This window comes from Ptychodera flava, chromosome 17 (assembly GCF_041260155.1).
Source record: "Ptychodera flava strain L36383 chromosome 17, AS_Pfla_20210202, whole genome shotgun sequence".
Lineage (NCBI taxonomy): Eukaryota > Metazoa > Hemichordata > Enteropneusta > Ptychoderidae > Ptychodera > Ptychodera flava.
The window spans coordinates 6,785,424-6,805,032 of NC_091944.1; the positions used below are offsets into that span (position 1 = coordinate 6,785,424).

At 38.1% G+C, this 19,609-nt stretch overlaps 1 protein-coding gene across 1 annotated transcript; it reads right to left on the reverse strand.

The window, feature by feature from the left end:
• Positions 1-849: 849 nt before the first annotated feature.
• On the reverse strand, positions 850-15,763 carry LOC139116446 (gamma-aminobutyric acid type B receptor subunit 2-like). Its single transcript, XM_070679075.1, has 17 exons — positions 15,454-15,763; positions 15,019-15,156; positions 12,310-12,480; positions 11,961-12,062; positions 11,368-11,433; positions 10,904-11,098; positions 10,313-10,468; positions 9,715-9,837; positions 8,920-8,983; positions 8,162-8,236; positions 7,796-7,946; positions 7,247-7,388; positions 6,358-6,465; positions 5,783-5,905; positions 5,304-5,473; positions 4,543-4,702; positions 850-2,220 (listed from the first exon to the last, which is right to left on the reverse strand). The coding sequence occupies exons 1-17, from the start codon at positions 15,712-15,714 to the stop codon at positions 2,065-2,067; spliced, it is 2,361 nt and encodes a 786-aa protein (XP_070535176.1). The 5' UTR covers positions 15,715-15,763; the 3' UTR covers positions 850-2,064.
• Positions 15,764-19,609: the final 3,846 nt, after the last annotated feature.

Below are 19,609 nucleotides of genomic sequence, written 5' to 3' on the forward strand. Positions count from 1 at the left end.
GTGTGTCATTATTTGATAAGCCATTAGTGGTCACGCTGTTCGCTCAATTCAATTAATTAATTGTTATTTGCTTTGAAAGGAGAAGTTGCCATTACAATTTAAAGGGCGTCGGCCCTCAACTGCGCATGTGCCGATTCCTTTCACAAACACTGAATGTTTACCCACAAGCGATTAACCATGTTAGTTCAGAGTCAGTGTGGCGGTAGGTGTTGATGTTGGGAAAATCCAAGTTACCAAGGAGATTGTTGCTGAAAATGTCGGAGTGTGCAACAATCTCTACAGTATACGTCGTTAGGGAGTGCATACCCATGCTAAAACACAAGCTTAAAAAGCCAAAAAAGCCAACGCCATATTTGTTGACAAATTATAAACGTTTATTTTAATATTCAAAACTGTCTTCTCGATCTCTAGCTGCATGTCTTAGCCTGGAACATGTTGAAGTATCGGTAGGAAGCTGCCAGTGACCGACGTGGCTTCTAGCAACTCCCTAGTTGACTGTCTACAGTGAAATGATTTATATAAGAAGGCCGCATGAAACAGTAAAATCAATCATTTTCATGGCGATCTTATAGGAAAACATCATGAAGATATTTAATATTTAAATTAGTAAATGTAATGTTTGTAATCGCGACATGTACAGCAGCATAGAATAAGGTTTGGGTGACTTTGTTCGTATCGCATCATCTTACTGGGAGAATTTAGTGAAGGAGAATTCCACAGAATGTGAAGGGGCGGTCAGATTAGAGTCCAGCAGAGCAGTCTGAGTAATCAAGACTATGAGGCCATCGTCTAATTAAAAGTGCCCATGCTGGAAGGTCATGGATAATTACAATACCTAGAGAAATGGTACTCCGTGATATGCACAGGTCGTTTATTTATAACGCGAATGAAAAGAGCTAGCACAAGATAAACGCCTCTAAGGCTCTGCTATAGGCTACATTAATTACAAACAAAAAATTCTGACAATACCGATAAGACATAACAATTAAATATATGACAGAAAAATCGACTACATGAACACCTCACGATTTCTGAGAATAAATATGTGCCCTTTATTAAATGCGCCACATAAACATTTACGGATAATCACCCTAGAGGGCGTTGCTGAGATAACGATAAAAGCAAATGTAAATTTTCGTCTATTTTAACAATGGTCGGTATTGAACACTAGGGAATGACTAATGGTTATAGGTAAACAAAACCTTTTGTTGAGTCTTCTTGACAAATGACAATATGGACATTTAATTTGTTCAGGCTGAAATACGGTGCGTTTAATATTATATATGTCCGTAAATTCTGAAGCCAGTGTATCGTTGCCTTTTTATTAATTGCGCCTCCAGCTCTGTGTCCTTCTGCCTTACTAGATACGTTTGTCTGTCTACAACTTCCTGTTTGTTTCTGTCTGTATGTGTTATACCCTGCCGCTAATTTTGAAATTGGCTTTATTCTCAAGTTTGGCCAATCACGTGTGAATTGTAGAGTGAACTAATTAAAACCAGTCCAGCTCTTCTTCGTTTCCAAGGTCACTGTATGGAAAAGTTACTATAATTCAGGACTGTAGTAGTTCGTTTAAGCTCCATTAGCAATAACGTTTGATTTATTACCAATATTTTTATTACGTTATAAACTATAGTTTCACTTTCTGCTTTCATAATCATGCCCCAGTACCCGGTGTCCTAATTGTCACTGACGCAAGTGCTTTTAATATACTGTGTTAATGTCGGAAAACGACTTTTCTATCAATCTGTCAGTCTTTAACGTAGGAAGGAACCTAGGCTGGTAATATTTTGGGTAACTTGCCAATCATTGTCTGACATTGCAATATAACAGAACACATTTTGCCTCAGTATATATAATTTACCTGTTGTGTGTCATAGTGTCCCAGATATATTTTTAACGGTAATTTATTAGTGACGGTGTATTTTCGACTATTTCACCAAGGTTTAAAAGGTTACATAATTTATGAAGAACGTTCTACGAGTACTTGAGTCATCCTGGAACTGCAACCATCCAGCTAGGAGTCAACACAATCAGAACGCCCTCATTCGACGTAGAGGCATGAGATCACATGGTGCTTGTGTCCACTGTAGCATCGGATCCTCTTTCGCATGGAGTCGAGCTCACGTCAACCATGCTTGGCCCGACGGACAAACACGCCCTCTCCACGTTCCGCCTGCGCCGATAATCAGCTCCAGATGTATCTTTCAATACGACAAATATCTGAAACAACGTGAAGAGAAAACGTTCTTCTGTCAGTATATGTTTAGAACTTCAAACAAGTTATTTGTTGGAGTTTTCTGCGCGTACATTTAGAAACATGGGTTGAATGTCATAATAAATCTATAAATCACAATTGAAGTTGGCATTAGCTCCTTGAGACAAAAGAAAAATCTCTTAAGATGCAATGATTACTGTTAAAAGTTTATATTCGATATGACAATCTATTACTTAGCTGTTATTTTCTTGTTTTTTCCATCTTTTTTGTCTTGTCCGTAACATATGTTCCGAAAATCATGTCAAAATGTTCAATCTACGACAAATTTATAGAGCAATTACTTTTCTAATAATTTATGATGTCATTGTTGACAATTGAATTTTAGTTCGGATCAGAATTCATTTAACAACAATAAGATTCAAAATTTCATGCCGTGCGTTATGTTGACAAATATTGTGTTGTACTACGATGATCGGTGTATGTTTAAAGAGAAGATGATATCATTTATTGCTCACGTGTTTACACACGTGAGCATATGTCACAGCATTGACTGTCTGTCTGTCTGTCTGTCTGTCCGTCTGTCTGTCTGTGTGTCTGTCTGTCCGTAGGTCCGATATCTCAAAAATGGCTTATCAGATCAGAATCAGATCTGGTACATATATTCAGTTAGCAAATGGCAAGAACTGATTAGTTTTTGGTGGGTGTGGCTTGCATACTTTTTGCTCATTTGCATAATTAATGATTTTAGAAAAAACGGATATACATTAAAATCGACTACACACAATTTGATGAGATTTGCTACAAATATTGATCACACCAAGATATATCAGCAGTGGGAACCATTAAGGGGTGACATGAAAGATAGTTGCTAATTTGTATATTTAATGAACTTTCCTAATTAGGGATATATGTCTGATTTGACTCGATCAAAATTTACCAAACTTGGTATGAATTTTAAAGCTACTATTATTTAACATTATTGAAAGTCATTAAGCGTTTTAACTTTAGCCAATTCCTAATTTGCATATTTAATGAACTTTGCTAATTAGGGGTATATATTTGAATTGACTGGACCGACGTTGATGAAACTTGCTACATGTATTTTGAGCTACTATGATACAAAAATTTTGAAAGTCTTTAAGCATTTTTACTTCAGCCAATTCCGAATTTGCATATTTAATGAACTTTCCAAATTAGGGATATATATCTGAATTGACTTGATTGTAGTTGTTGAAACTTGCTATATACATCAAAGATACTGTGATATAACATTATTGAAAGTCAAAAGACATTTTTACTTCAGCCAATTCCTAATTTGCATATTAAATGAATTTTCATAATTAGGGATATTTATCTGAATTGACTTCATCAAAATTGATGAAACTTGCTATGTACATTAAAGACACTATAATACTATATTATTGAAAGTCATTAAGCATTTTCTTGTCAGCCAATTCCTAATTCGCATATTTAATGAACTTTCCTAATTAGAGATATATATCTGAATTGACTTGACCAAAGTTGACAAAACTTTCTACATATATTGCAGATACCATGATACAACATTATTGACAATCATTAAGCATTTTTACTTAAGTCAATTCCTAATTTTACATATTTAATGAACTTTGCTTATTAGGGATATATACTGGGATTTACTTGATCAAAGTTGGCAAAACATGCTATGTACATTGATGATTATACCTGGTTAAAACAATATCGAAAGTTATTTCACATTTTCATGTCAGCTAATTTATAATTTGCATATCTAATGAGCTTTCACAGGTCGGCATATATGGCTTGAAGGACTTGGCCAAAGGTAATTACACTTGCTATATAAAATGGTTATACAATGACAGCAGTCAAAGAACTTTAATATTTTTATTTCAGCTAATTACTATTTGTATACTTCATGACCTTTTAGAATTAATCGGCGGTGATTATTGTTCATTATGTTGATCATAATACTTTCAATGAAGTTGCAAACATGTGGCAAAGGTTCAAATTTACACATAACTGCAATACATAATGAAACACGTGAGCATTTTCAGTTCATATCTGGTTAATGCATGTACACAAATATTGAAACTATTACTGAAAGCATGGACGTAGTCTGTGTGCTACCTCCATGCCGAAAGTTCCCACTAACGTCGCCCTGAATGATTTGTAAGGGGACCATATACCAGGGACAAACGTGTTGCTACAAAATAAATATGCATCTTCAAGTAAGGCCCTCAAGTTAGACGCTTACGTGAAAATTTCCCGTGACTGGTCGCAGAAACAGGGATTAAAATAAACAAATTAAAATGCACATTATAAAAACATACCTTTGGTATGAACATCATACTCAGCGTAGAGACGATGCAAAAAAACACTAGTAGATCGATCATGACGTGTTGGAGTGAAGCTTTGTCTGTAAGGGTCAGTTTTACAGCGACTCCAATTATGCTGCTTAACAGAATGTTGTAAATGGAAATTCCAATTTGCCTGTGAAAAAAATGTTTGTGAATTCATCAGAGTGTACCATAACCCTCTTTATAATCTCTAGCAACAAAATACGCATAAGTTTTCCAAGTCCTTCCATTATCAACAAACAAACAAACAACCAAACAAACAAACAGACAGACAGACAGACAGATAGACAGACAGACAAACAAACGAACAAATAATCAAACAAACAAACAAACAAACAAACAAAAAAACAAGTGAACAACCCAACAGAGAGATGCAAGCTGACACGATTGATGAAAATCTTGAGGAGATTAATCATAGGCGGTACAGCTACAATAAAATGTATACGCAATGTAAAAATTAAGAGTCATTAAACATGGTAGTATATTACCCCTTCCAAAGCCGATACAATGACGCAGATTTCTTAAGTTCTGTTAGCCGCTCCTTTCCAAGCTTATTTATATAAATATGAGAACTATGTGAGTGCTTTCCCAAGATAGTATAGGGAAAGGGCACTGCTCCATTGTCTTTACTATATTTATCTTAGTTATCACTGGTACCCGCCCTGTAGCGCCGCCAGCGACGCTACTATACCACACCAGTGCAGCTATAAGAAAACGGAACAGGGGGCGCTTACCTTGAATCGTTCAGACCATTAACTTTCACGTTTCTAACTTCGTAGGCCAAGAAACATCCAAACAAAAGCAACAGGCCCTTCTCAGCTATGAGAGCGCCGCTCCACCACCAGATGAATGTCGACACGCATTCATAGCCTTGTGTAACGGTCTTGATGGAATTTTCAGAAATCTGAAATGAAATTTAGAAGATCACACATACGCCATATAAGGATGTAAACCACTAAACGAGGGATAAAACTGTTACGTGTGAAGACATTAATACAATAAAATACGAACCAGCCTGCGGGAAATAAAAATACTTGTCGTGAGCAGGGGATATGAACGTATCCTCTGCTCATAACAAGTGTTTTATCTTCCGCTGGTCAGTTCGTATTTTACTGTTGGCCACAACAGTCCTTCTATCAGAATAAGACGTGCGCATGTTAAATTATCGGTCAACATTCTCAAGAGAGGTTCCTGTAAAAGTTCACATTCCTACCTCAACAACAAAGTTTTTGGTCTGCGATTGACAGGGATCAACAAGTTGCCATGCTGTGAACAGAGCCACATCGACCAGTGCCAAACAGATTACAAAAGTTATCAAGTGTTCGTCTTGTATTTGCTGTTTGATTGAAAAAAGAGACCATCTTAAGATAGGATGGGAACACCATGTAGAATTGTAGGTGTCCACAGTTGGAATATTTAAAAGTAACCCGTGCTTATTGCCGAACTCTGTATAGAGTCAGAAGCGAAAGTACACCATTAGGATCTTTTTGTTTTTCCAGTGTCTCAAATATCAAAACTGCTTTTTGAATTACGAAGATAAGACACTCTCCTAATCGAAGGTAGCCGATCGATCGGGTTGAGTAGGGCCCTGTTTTAGATTGAGAAACTTCGCGATGTTCCGTTTGATTGACGCCAAAGTATTGAAATGCAATTGATTGGTCGGTCAGAAAACGAGCTCAGATAACTATTTAATATCGAAACTCAAGCACATATCAAAAAGGAAACGACGTAAAAAATACACATATTTTGAAGTTTTATAAAACCTGTAAGGATATGAATTTGTTGTACCTCAGTCATTGGATGTAGTCTGGAAATGATCCTGTGCACTCTCCATGTCTTGGCGAACATAGCACCAAATGACAGCGAGAAACCAATCGATAAGAGCCACTTTCCGCTCTGTGAGTCATGATAGGAGAAGAGAAAAATGTTGGTATGTGAGTAGTTGCTTTTCGGGCGTGGGTCGTTGTTTATATTCGACATCTGCATGGGCGTCTGTCGAAAATAATGTAATGTGGACTTTAATTTGATCTCGGCTCTGGCAATTATTACGTATTTAAATAACTAGAATTTATGGTAGTGGCGCATTTGCTTCCTTAGTACTCATTTGCATTTTGTACCTTTGTGCCACTGAATTTAATCACAGACCCTGGAGCTCCAGTGTTTATGATCTAATTGCCAACGTCATACAGCCGTTGCACGAAACTGCACCAGATGTTGACAAGCGTTCGTTAAATTGACGATTGGAACGAAATAATACCTATCGTTGTCGGAGAACCTATCAATCAAGACCCATACAGCACTTTACATCCTAGTGCTGATTCTAGCCTTTATGCCTTTTTGACCTTTTTTGACCTTATGCCTACGGGAAGGAAAAATGTACACCAGGGAAGGCCAAAGCCAATCATACATTGATCACTAGCTCTATAGTGCTTTCTATGAAATTAGATTTCAATTAGTATAGTATAAGCAAAAATACTGGACACAAATACCGTTTTGCAATAATCAAAAGAAATCTGTGGAGTAGTAAGGGCTTTGGTAGATTATATAGCTATATTCCTAGAGGTTCCCATTAAACCCTTTAAGTTTACGTCCAGAGTTTTGTAGTTTTGTGTCCACTATCTTCATTGGTGTAAGAAGTAAAATGATTGCATGAATGGGGGTACATAATGTTACGTACCACACAGAAGATAGTTCGCCGGTTGGTATCATCCCCGAGGTAACTGCAGTCTTGCATGACACCCGAAATGACTGATAAATTTACAAGCAGTGCGCCAACCAATGTCATGTTATTCATACGAGGAGAGGATAACTTTACAAATCTGCAAATGGTAACAGAAATAGAAGCCAGACAAATGATAACAACAGGATAGTACAGTCCCTGTTGTAGCTGTAAAAGGACCATGGTGCCAGTTATGTTTGTGAAGGGTTATACTTTAATGACTTAAACTTTTACTCCAACTTTCCGTAAGGAAATTCTTACCAAGTTCCTTTCGAATGCAAGAATACATCCCAGGGCTAACCGTGAAAATTTTCGTACTGGAGATTCAAAGTGAAATTCAAAATGGCCGCCATCCCTTTGTTAACTCTACGGGGAAAATACATTTTCGATTTTCGCAAAATAAGCCGGTGAAAACTTTATTTACTCCATAAGCTTTCAATGAGCCCCAACTCCCACTAGTAGTAGAGAGTCCACTTTCTATAGTTAGATGTGACAAGATACACATACCCATGACCACGTTTCTTTATATTAAATATCAGCAAGGCCAATGCTACAAAGACTCCAACAATTGAGAGAGCAACTACTGCCCAGAAGACATTGTCGTCGAGATACCAGACTCGTAACACATGTTGGTGACCGTCATTTGGCGCGTCATCACCTGAAGAAGAAGCAAAAACATGAACAGTAATGGAGTGAGTGTATCATAAATGTTCATTCCTACATTTCTTTAGAATCCGTACTCTCAAGCTTTTTATTTGATTTTCATTAATACAATGGATGGCGTCTACTTAACGTCAACAGCACTTTAATGGCTTCCAAATTGGCTTCTAGAAGTTACTATTCTTTTCTGTGAACATAGGAATCCAATCGAACCTTGCCATTGGAATGGTCTGAACAAAGTCATATTGCCTTCTTGATCACTGCCTCCGAGAAGAGTTATCTTGCCATCTGCAAATTGAAGGAAATCAATATTCATGCGTGTAGGATTTATCATCATATGCTCAGCACAGTCAGGTTGAGATACAGCCAAATTACCCAAAGCTAAGTGATTGCTTATGGTTCAAAACTTTGGCATTTATGAACGCCAACTCTTCAACAATTTTAACAGCTGTTAATGTTTGCTGTGCAGGTGATGCTGTTCAAACATTGATCTTTCACTCATGCAGTGAAACATTTCTTGGTTTCTTGATACAAAATATGATTCAAAATTAATTAAAGTGGACTAGTAAACTGTTGTCACAAAATGTCGACCCTAAGGGATTTTCTTTGACATTTCATATGCCGAACTCAGTGGTTCCGCAAACGGAATTCGTCAGCAATTTGTTAAATTTTTGTATAGGACTGTGTTGGTAATAAATACGGTAATACATTTTATGCTAAAACATGTCAATTGCATGGTATGATAATTATTAGAAGTGTGCTGTTAGCCTGCCTAATAAAGGGAAAAGACTGTTGCCTAGCAGAGAACGCTTTCATTACATTCCGTCGTTTTCGTATTCATATGCCTGATGAGATCTACGAAAATTTGTGTAATAATTGAAGGAATGATAAATGTCTCCCCCTCATCCTCGTCCATCACAGGAAAGGTCTGTGTCCGGTGTAATAAGTAAATTTATGATGGAAAGGGTCACCTTGTATTTGGTATATTGCTGTGTTCCCAATCCTGTCCCCAAACTGATTGAAGGACACCTGGCCCTGGAACAGTGAAAATTTTAAGGAAGTCTTTATCAATTAGATGACGCCGAACATTCGAGTTGAAGTGTTGATTGAGTCCGGTGCATGCAGGGAGGAATTCAAACCGGTATTCGTGGAGTTCATCCATTTTCATTCAATTATATCAAATGGCAATTACATTGAACAGCATTGTAATTATATTTGCTTGACATAAACAACATTTCTATTTGCATAGTATAAGCCTTGATGACTACGCATCAATACCTTTGTCAGGCGTTTTAAAAAATTCAATTAAAGTAATAATTGTAATCATATTTCTCTATGCCGTTAGTTGGAAAGTAAACATCACCGGGTATAGTTTCGTATTTGTAACGACACAGTGACATCTATCTCGTTTGATAATTAATGTTTAGGGGCTCCTTTTGATGTGTTGTAGTAGTAATACTGTGTATCGGCAGCACTGGCCATTAGCGAAAAATTGAAAATATATTTAGGGGAACTTTATGACTTTTGAACGGACAGTACACTTCTTTCACTTCAAATACATCTTTATAGTATTGGAAACTTGGCTATGTTCCTGGACGCTATGACGAAAGTTTAACATTTGAACGTAGAAAATAACAGTACAAAATTTTCATTTACTCTACTAATTTAAAGTTCAAACAAACAGCGTACAACAAATCAAAGAAGTACCAAAGATGACAAACAGTAGACGACAAAATCTTCGAACCGTATCATGTGAGGGATCTTACCGTGACTCCTGTGAAGGAGACGCTAAGTATAGACCTGTGAAAGACTTTTCTCATTTCAGAATCACCGTAAGTGAAGTCATCTAGCCTCTTTGGTCTACTCGTTCCGTTAGAATCCTTCATTTCCTGCATGAAACAATGCTAAGGGATTGGTGTACTGGCTAACGACAGGGGGCTGTGAGGTACACGCTTGGCAAACAGATCAGTGAAACAGGATCATCAATGCCACTTGACGTGAAGGTAGACTTACACCCTTGCTTAAACTTTCCTTTCAGCCGTATTTCTCAACAAATCAAGAACAAAAATCAAAGGTCACCGTGCAAAGTTTGGTACAATGGAAATAAATAGTACCAAGCATTTACTGGCGTGTGACATTTAAAATATCATTCAAAAACAAAAAAAATCAAAATGTCCTCACTCCAAGGGCTTTACTATGAACTACCACAACTTGTAGAGCTGGAAAAAACTGTATTGTCTGGATATCTGTCCTTTAGGCGCATTCTAATACGATGGATCCTTGTATCACAAATGTTAAAACTACGATCATGCAATCAAAACTTTGATGCATGTAATTTGCAGAAGAATGATGCTCTTATCTTACCATGCGGGCAACGCCGTCAATACTTGAGTTCAGACCCAACGCTATAGCCCAGACAGCGTCATATGCGTATCCGTGTTCCCGATTAAAGTCGAATGCGTCATACTCAGGTCGACTATGCAGACGGCTCAGATATCGTTTTTCATAATGTTCAAACGTCTGAGATAGACATCAATTTAGAAAAGAGACACTTACTAACACAGAACAATGTAAGGTAAACAAACAAACAAAACAAACAAACGAAAAACAAACAAACAAACAAACAATAAATATATACAAGAAAACATATGAAAATAAATAATAAATAATAAATAAATAAAAAATAAATAATGAATAAATGTAATTATATCAGCACATTATATTTATATTAACAATTTATATCGTCGTCATCATCTTCTTTATCAGTAGTGCTCCATGATTGATCGTTCAGATCTGTTATTAAATTTACGTTAAATGCTATTTATCATACCCATCGTTGAAGTGTGTATTTTCAATAGAAACATATACACAAAGCAGATCTAGTAATCTATAAGCATAATACAAACGATTCTCTGAGATTGGTAAAATTTAGAAATCAATGGCACACATAATTACCTCTCCACTGATAGCTCTACGTTTGGACGAGAGATCGTTCGGTACTCTTACAGTTAAAATCACACTTTCAACTACTTTTTTCATTTCAAACGTCGTGCAATTTACTCTTGAATCACTCTCTTTCCACCAATCGACCGAATACCACCCTGGAACCATCCAAGCGTAACGGGGTCCGTACATCCCTAGTCGATAGGCCTAACACATCAAAGAACAAAAAACAAACAAACAAACAATCGACATAACGACAAAGACAAACAGGAAAGCTTGTCTAATGAGTCACAAAGTGAACTGATTTATTTTCATTCAATCGCATTGACCTGTACGTTTCAGATGACTTATCATGGCACTGCGAAGAATCATACACATCATTGCAGTTCTTACCTCTGCTATATAGTCTGATTTGATGCATGAAACAGATGCTTTTTGAAAAGTTCAGCAAACTGCATCTATATGCAACTACTTACCAAACAGAATAATGGCCTGGTAAAATCTTTGTAAGCGTGGACAGCAATTATTCTACTTCCTCGTTCCTTAAGTCAGATATAATACAAGATGTTATTATCTTCCTATTTGAGCTAGTTCAACTGTGTGTCTCTCTATATGCCTTTGTTTACTTACTTACGTTCCTACCTACCAACCAACAGCCAGCCAGCAAACCAACCAACCAACCAACCAAACAACCTATCTACCTACCTACCTACCTACCTACCTACCTACCTACCTACCTACCTACCTACCTACCTACCTACCTACCTACCTAACTCCCTACCTGCTTGCCTCCCTCCCTCCCTCTGTCCCTGTCTGTCTGTCTGTCTGTCTGTCTGTATGTCTGTCTGTCTATCTGTCTGTTTGTCTGTCTATCTGTCTGTCTGTCTGTCTGTCGTCTCTTTATTCATTCTACTTACATCTCTGTTGCATTATCTTTCGAACCAATAACCCATGCAACCATCCGCCCGTTATGTAAACCATTCCCTTTGAATATATTTACATTCGCGTTGATAAAGAAAGGAACAGTATAATTGGTTGATTGATTGATTGATTCATTACGAGTACTTACCTTGAGAATCCCCAGTTCTACTGTTGGGTAATAATCTATAGCCATTGATGTCAATAAAACTATGTCGTTTTCCTTCATTCTTTCAATCAGATCCCTGTTTACCTTTTAAAAGTAACATTAACAATATTAAGCGCTTAATAACGATAAAAAGAGAGAGAGAGAGAGAGAGAGAGAGAGAGAGAGAGAGAGAGAGAGAGAGAGAGAGAGAGAGAGAGAGAGAGAGGAAAAATAATTTGAAATAATGTCAGCAATAAGGAGCTTGTTTTACGATTCTTTCGACAATGATCAACTGAAAACACGAGGCTAAAGATTATGTTTGTGCTTAAAAGAAACTATATCAAGAACTCACCATTCCAAAGAACTTCTCGTTCTGATAAAGCGTCGCAACATGTGTCCACTCAAAGTGTTTCATAATCGCGATTCTCGCAGCATTTTGCTTTGCTTCAGATTGCATGGTTCTCAGAAACAGTGGATATTTGCTTTTATCTGACAATTCAGGTGACGATGCAGCATAGGATATCTGTAGTCAAGAAATATGTAGAAATGAGTATATGTATGTATGTATGTATGTATGTATGTATGTATGTATGTATGTATGTATGTATGTATGTATGTATGTATGTATGTATGTATGTATGTATCTATGTATGTATGTATCTATAATAATCGCAATCATACCAATCCATAATCCAATAAAAGGTCAAAATTTGTAAGACAATAGTTGTAAACATGGACACAAAACAGCACAGAAGAGACAGTAAATAGACGGTACACAAACAAAGGTGCACACTGTATGTATATAGTTTGTATGGCATTAAATTGTGTGCATGTTAATGATATTCTGTGTGTGCGTGACTTTTTAGGCATTACAATAAAAGTCGACGTTTCCTTAGTTTTATCACTAAACAATATGATACCCTGTTCCTCAGTTGACATTATTTGTATGTGAACTACGCATTCCGACATCATTGCCAAAACCATCCTCCGGTGATTATAAAAATACGGTCAATAAATACAGCTTTAGCAGAATGATTGGATAAAAATTTGAGAAAGTCATTGTATTGCGTTTGTTGATCTTTGTACCACGCTACGGTAATCAGCAAAGTACACAACATTACTCGTTATATTTGGAGAACATATTGCGTTTGTATGACAGTCGACGAGCATTGTGCTGAATGAATAAAATGCTCTCCTTGGAGAACAGACGTTAGAATTGACGTTATAGCTAGGGCTGAGAAATCGTTTTCTTTACAACTACCAATGTTCGTCTTTAGATACGTAAGTGTTACGATTCCAAGATTCCGTCGCTGGAGAAAACATATTTCATATTCGTACAATTCGGTACAGTCGGAGAGAATCGTCAGCAACATCAACATACAGTTGCGACAACTAGTTGCCTTGCCAATGCCTCTAGAGACAGCCTGAATACAATGTCGTATATAATAAAACTAATTTTCTATTTGAAAATATTTATCCCTGACTTATCGCCTGGGAACTATATTCAATTATCTCGATTAAATTTTAAACAATGACAAACGTTACGAGCAACTAGGAGTCTGAGGTTCGTATCATTTGCTGCAGAATGTTACTGTGTTTCATTTGAGGTGTCTCTGCTTATTAAACTCAAGGCAAATGTACGTACAGTGACTTCGAAGAATGGGTATGGGAATGTTTTATTAAATAAAAGTAAAGTAAAATAAAAATGTTTAATGCGCTGTCACTTTTTATCTCGCCTTTCTTGTTCTCCGTCGTACATTAATCAGATAACAATCAAACAGCTAATAATTAAGATCACCCATCAGCACAAAATAATTGAAGGGTTAACATATCAGTTCACGCGACGGTCATAGCTGGTTAAGCTTTTAATTTTTTAATAGACGTCGGATATGATGTATCTGCATGTACACATTGAAGATAGTGTGGGGGGGGGGTGAAATCAATTTGATAAGATGATTAAAATGAACAAACGTCCCTTGAATAATTCACCGACTCTTGTTTTTTTTCAAAAGAAACGCTGAATACGTAAACTGAGCAGTAGGGTGTACTGATGATTAGCATCGGATGCTAGATTACTCGTTCTGCAATATGACAGCAAACAGATACCGATACTAAACATAATTCAAGGTCCAAGTCACGAACAGAAAATGACAATAGGGTCATCAGTTGCCAGAAATGGAAGTAGCTGATGGGTCTCCGCAAACGCAGTTCGGCTAGAGGAAACCCATACGTTTGGCAAGCAGTGTCTCTGTGTCTCTGTCAACAGAATTACATTATTAAGTCATGCTAGAATGCTCCTGTGCACGTTTGGCTCAAGGGAAATGTACTATGGCGTTAATGTTAACATCTGTCTTTTTCACTTTTTTACCCTGGCCAATACATGCGCAATATATCCTTAGGCAGTACTCAATAAGCCGGCACTAAATTAGGCGAATCTTGATACGAAGGTATGCACTATGATGCTGATCGAAGTATCCATAGTTTTGTCACTATTGGTGGTTTGGCATGACGTTTTGATTTGTGACATTTTCGCAACCGTTACTCAAACATGGATCAATCATAACATTGATGGGAAATAATGAACTGCAATGTACCTTGTATGTCGGCTTGTTTCACAGAAAATCCAGTATGGCTGTATAGCGCCGTATTCTTATATGTTTTAACATATGTATTTTAACACAGGCTTTCTCCTATGAGTACGTACAGAACGTACTTGAAGTAGGTAGACACTTTAATTCTTTCGGTCAAGAATTGTTACTTAAAAATGCGAACCGATATTCAGTTCTTCATAAGAATTCATCAAATAGAAATATACCTACCAGTTAGTTTTTATGTATGTTTCTAGAGATATCATTTTTACGTGACAGTTTTCTCATGTCCTTTTTACCATACAGATTGTAGGTCAAATCAGACGTTTGTAACAGCGGGGACTGTGCTGATTGGAAGTTCCATATCTTTTGCATTGAAAAATAGCAACAGTTGTGAAATAGTCAAACAATTTATATATAGCCAGTGGCACACAAAATTATTTTATTTACAATTTATGGGCTCTTATACTTACCTGGAGCATGTTAAAGTACCATGAGAATGCAGCTACGGGAGCCGTCGACACCGAGCAACCACCGCCGAGAATCATTATTTTCTGAGAACCGTTATATACATGCTGGCAGAGCACATAGGCTGCACGTCCAGCGTCACACTTCGTGGGAAAGATAACAGTAATGATTGACTTTATGAGGACGACAATATGTGTTGTTAAATGTTTCAGAATATTAGACCAATCGAAAGGCTTATGAGGCTACTGATGTACTCAGCCATCGGAGGCAATTCTTTTCGATATTTATGATTAAAAATCACAAGGAACCGCATTTTTGGACACAACGTCATATTGTTTGAATTATCTATCCAACATTTCATCAATAAATAGTACGCATGATACTGTATGAGACTAATCTTTAAATGGTCTCCTTATTGTTAGAGATTTTAAGGGCCTTACCTCATCGTCTTTCCATTCCCATAGCAGTTCATAGTCCTGAAGTATATCAGATCTATTGTTGACGTCATCCAAAGCCAGTTCTATGGCGGGAATCATTCCACTACCCGACCAACTTGAGTTTGGATGAGTAGGAACGAATCCAGCCAGAATGAGTTTTGTCTTATTTTGACCTTCGATCTGGCAAACATCCATCGCCAGTACAAACGTGAGGATAAATGCATAGGGACTGGAGATCAATCGATACTTTCCGATGGCTGTCATATTTGTTTGATTGAGAAGTTTCTTTTAAGAAGAAGGATATGATATCTGGTCAGGTACATATTTTGGACAAAAATCTTTGCAATACAATGCTGGTCAATTGAAGTACGTTACATTAAATATTACCGTTTTACATATGTGCCTTTTTAATGATTACATATCTTGCGAATACACGGAAAGGAAACATTAACAGTTTGCCAATTCAGAACAGTCAGTTTCCTGCTATCACTTGTTACTCATTGTCTGCAATTAGTGAAAGTAGGAAATATGACTGTGACGCCATATTAGCGTGACAGTTTCGGGTTGTCGTAACTGTATATTGAATGTTTGTCAAGCATTGTATAAAACACAATTTACGATTTCCTAAAGGGTGTGAAAAATTCATTGCTACCTACAAGCAAGAATAGAACAGTGAAGACCTTTAAAACACTCAAGAGTAAGAGCCTATGAGAATAATTTTTATAGTGGCGATAGTAAAAGACATCAGTTCTCTTCGACAATATCTATAGAATCTACACACTTGATACACAACCCCATGAAATATCAGCAGAGTTTACAAGATTGTTCTGGTTTAGGTTAATAAAAGAATACACAAGTTCCCTGGAAAGAAAGTGCTGAAAAGAAAACTTTGAGCTCACCCTAGCTTGACGTCTTCTTCTGAATAACAATTTGGAAAATGCAAACGAATGTAAGATATCAGAGGATTCAGTGTTTATGATGTATGTGCAATGCTGCCATGCTTTCTCCGTTATCCTGGAAAATGAAGAAACTATAGACTGTGAAATATCGTGTTGATGTTCCTACCAACCTTTCACCTCTTGAGCTTTCATCTGTAACGCCCTTAATAGCATGTTATCGATATTTTGTATGGTTGGCTGCCTTTGTCTGCTCATGATATTATCATCAACATGTGTAAAAAATTTAAGTTCAGAACAATGGGTAATTTAAAGGTCAACTTTTGAATATCTCCCTTGGGTCAACTGGGGAACGTTTCAGAGCTCCATAAAATATTCAATAAAGAAAATGAAACATTCGTTCATTGCTTCGCGGAGAAGGTAGCAACAAGTCACAATGAAGTCATCGTACTGAACAGGACCTCTCTACAACACATAAACTACCTTCGTCTTGTTCAGTTAAGACGCCCTTCCTGAGGAAATGTTGCGTCTAAAGGCATCGTTCACGGTGACGGGTTCACTACGGAGAGACATATCTTATCTGTCTGACTGTCAATACGAGAGTAATATAGGATAACTTAATCCGATTGTCTGGGGTATTAAAATGATAGACAGATGCAATTAAAAACCGTTCATTCCAATTGCCATTGAATTCATCCCTACGCTCTAAGTCGATTCAAATTTCACTGGTGTTAATGCACCTTTAATGAAAGGAAGTTTAGTTGTTCTTGCATTCTGCCGAGTAGAAAAGATTTTGCAAGCTGAAAGAACCTTTGAAAAAAGGAATTTACTTTTTTCTTATAGTGTCTCGTTGCAATATGATAATGCACAAATTTTTACGTTTACAGCATGAAAGTATGCACAAAAATTACGTCTTTTGCAGGATGCTTTACACGTCTGTCCATACCCGATAACGTCTAATATTCAAAACTGTGCCACATCCTAACATATTACGACCGGATACGAGAAAAACTATGTCTGCTTCTGTTGATAATTTTCATGCGAGACGATACCCCATAAAGTCCGACATTCGGAAATGTTTCTACTCCAAATTGAAGTCAGGTCGAAAACATCGTCTTTTACCGGTAATGTCAATAATATGTCACTGAAGTCAGGCATTCAGAAACTGTTCTAATAATTCCAACTTGATAATGCCGAATACCAAAACATTTTGTCCTTTCCTAATAATAAATTTGCATTTGAGTCGATATCCGATATAGTCCGGCATTCAAAATTGTTCCCACTCCGAACCTATTTGGGCCTTAAATACAAAAATGAGCCTTTTCCTGATGCCACGATCGTTTATTATACGTCGGTCAATACTCGGTAATATCAGCCCGCTATTTTGGACCGTTCTCCAACTTTGAACATAATTTCACAACAGTTATTGAAGATTACGTCCCAGTACCTAACCACAGAGGAAAGATTTTCACTTTTGAAGGTATTTTCGACTGTTCGATGTTACTTTTTTAATGAGCTGTGTGGTCCGAGACACGTTTCGGGCGCGAGCCAAAGACGAGCCTGGTTGATACGTTTTGTGTGTGTGCAATATTTTGAACGAAGCGAAATTTCGGATATTTACTTTGACAGTCAAGAATCGAAGTTTGACGTCCCACATATTTCTGTAAGAAGTATAGTTAGCAGACTTTATGTTGAGTGGAATATCGATACTAAACGATACTACAGCAATGTGGCTTGTATCTGGGCAAGCTTGGTCTGCGTAATAGTCGACATTTTGTGACTCTATCAAGTTACGCCTTCATGCGAGTGATACAAATCATAAGTAATAATATCCCTGAAGACGTGGTTTCTTACGCTAAGAATGTTCATACGCTTTTAGCCAAATACAATACAGATGTTAACTCCAAGGTGCCAAATACTGCTACCGCTTTAAGCTTTCCCATCTCCACCTTTCTGTTTTCAAGGACTTTGATGAGCCGATGCACTGTAGGCATTTCTTTATGTGGCTTGCTGTGACCATTGACAGTAGAGACGCTTCTACTATCTGTGCTGTGGTAAGGGAAACTCTTTGTTGACTAGTAGCACATTCCAGGAGAGATAGGGGCTGGAGTAGTAGGGCTTCGGGTCCGGGCCAAACTGGCGCAGGCTTGTATTCTGGAAGCTCTCGAACACGTCTGCCAGAAGGAGGACGTCTGTGCGGTTGTGCACCTCATGGTAGTCCCCAGGCTGCAGCAGCCAAAGGTCGCTTTCTTCAATGCCTGATCCAGAGAGCTTGCTGTAAAATTGCACCTTTGGCGGGAGCTGGGGCTCAGTGAAGCGCTCACAGCTACTTAAGTATTCATAGGCTCAGACACCTTTATGGCGCAAGAGGGTGCATCACTCTTTACAGGGCTCATACTTCGCTCTTGTATGGAAGGCGACGGGTGGGTTGGCCACCACAAGCTTTTCAAGGGAGATCAACAGAAACTGGACCATGTTGATGAACCTGAGCTGCCCTAGGAGAAGGAGAAATATTTTTCTGTGTTATATGGGATAAAAATGATCTTGCCCTCTAAGTCCGAGATGGACTGTCTCAGTACATGGGAGTCATAGCCCCGCAGTTTGTGAAATTCGACTGGTATGGTCGTGGTCTTTGGGCTCAGCCGCAGCTTGAGGTGACGAGCATTTTGGGCCTCCCGGAGTTACTGCTGACGTGGCAGTGGTCACAAACGGAGTCTCTGTTGAGTGACTTTTGCATATGTAGTAGGTTGTAGCGAAGCGGTGGGTCTGCCAGTCCTTTGAGGCTAACCGAAGGCTCTCGGGGGGGGGGGGGGGGGAGGCACTCCTCTTCTTGGATAGCTCTGAGGAAATGCTCTGTTGGGTTTGACCCTCTCTACTCCACAGGCAGGTTTTCCTGCCGTTGCAGTGCACGACCATGTAGGCTATATAGCAGAAGCTGCATGATTTGTGATGCTAGATCACTAGGGTGTTACGGAGTTAAGCTCTGGGTCCCCAACCTTAGTGATCAGGGCCTCAAAGCAGCGTAGATCTCAAAGCGGGTGGATAGCTGCTTGTAGTGGTTCATGAAGGCGCGCTTGTTTCTGCCCTCTTCTGGCATCTCGACCCTCACGGCCATCTTGCCAATACCCTAGCACTCAGGCTAGAGGGCCTCAAGCAGGTCCTGTCTGGTGTAGCCGTGGAGGCACCGTGCACAGAAGTGTTTGTGCCTGTTTGTCTGGTTTTCTCGAAAGAGCAGCTGATTGTCTTTAACTCAAGTATAGTAA

Coding starts and splice junctions, on each gene's coding strand:
- LOC139116446 (XM_070679075.1), bottom strand. CDS start 15,714: ATGACAGCCATCGGAAAGTATCGATTGATCTCCAGTCCCTATGCATTT. Junction 4,703..5,303: donor AATGGTCTGAACGATTCAAG/GTAAGCGCCCCC, acceptor TTTTTTTCACAG/GCAAATTGGAATTTCCATTT. Junction 2,221..4,542: donor GTATGATGTTCATACCAAAG/GTATGTTTTTAT, acceptor ACGTTGTTTCAG/ATATTTGTCGTATTGAAAGA.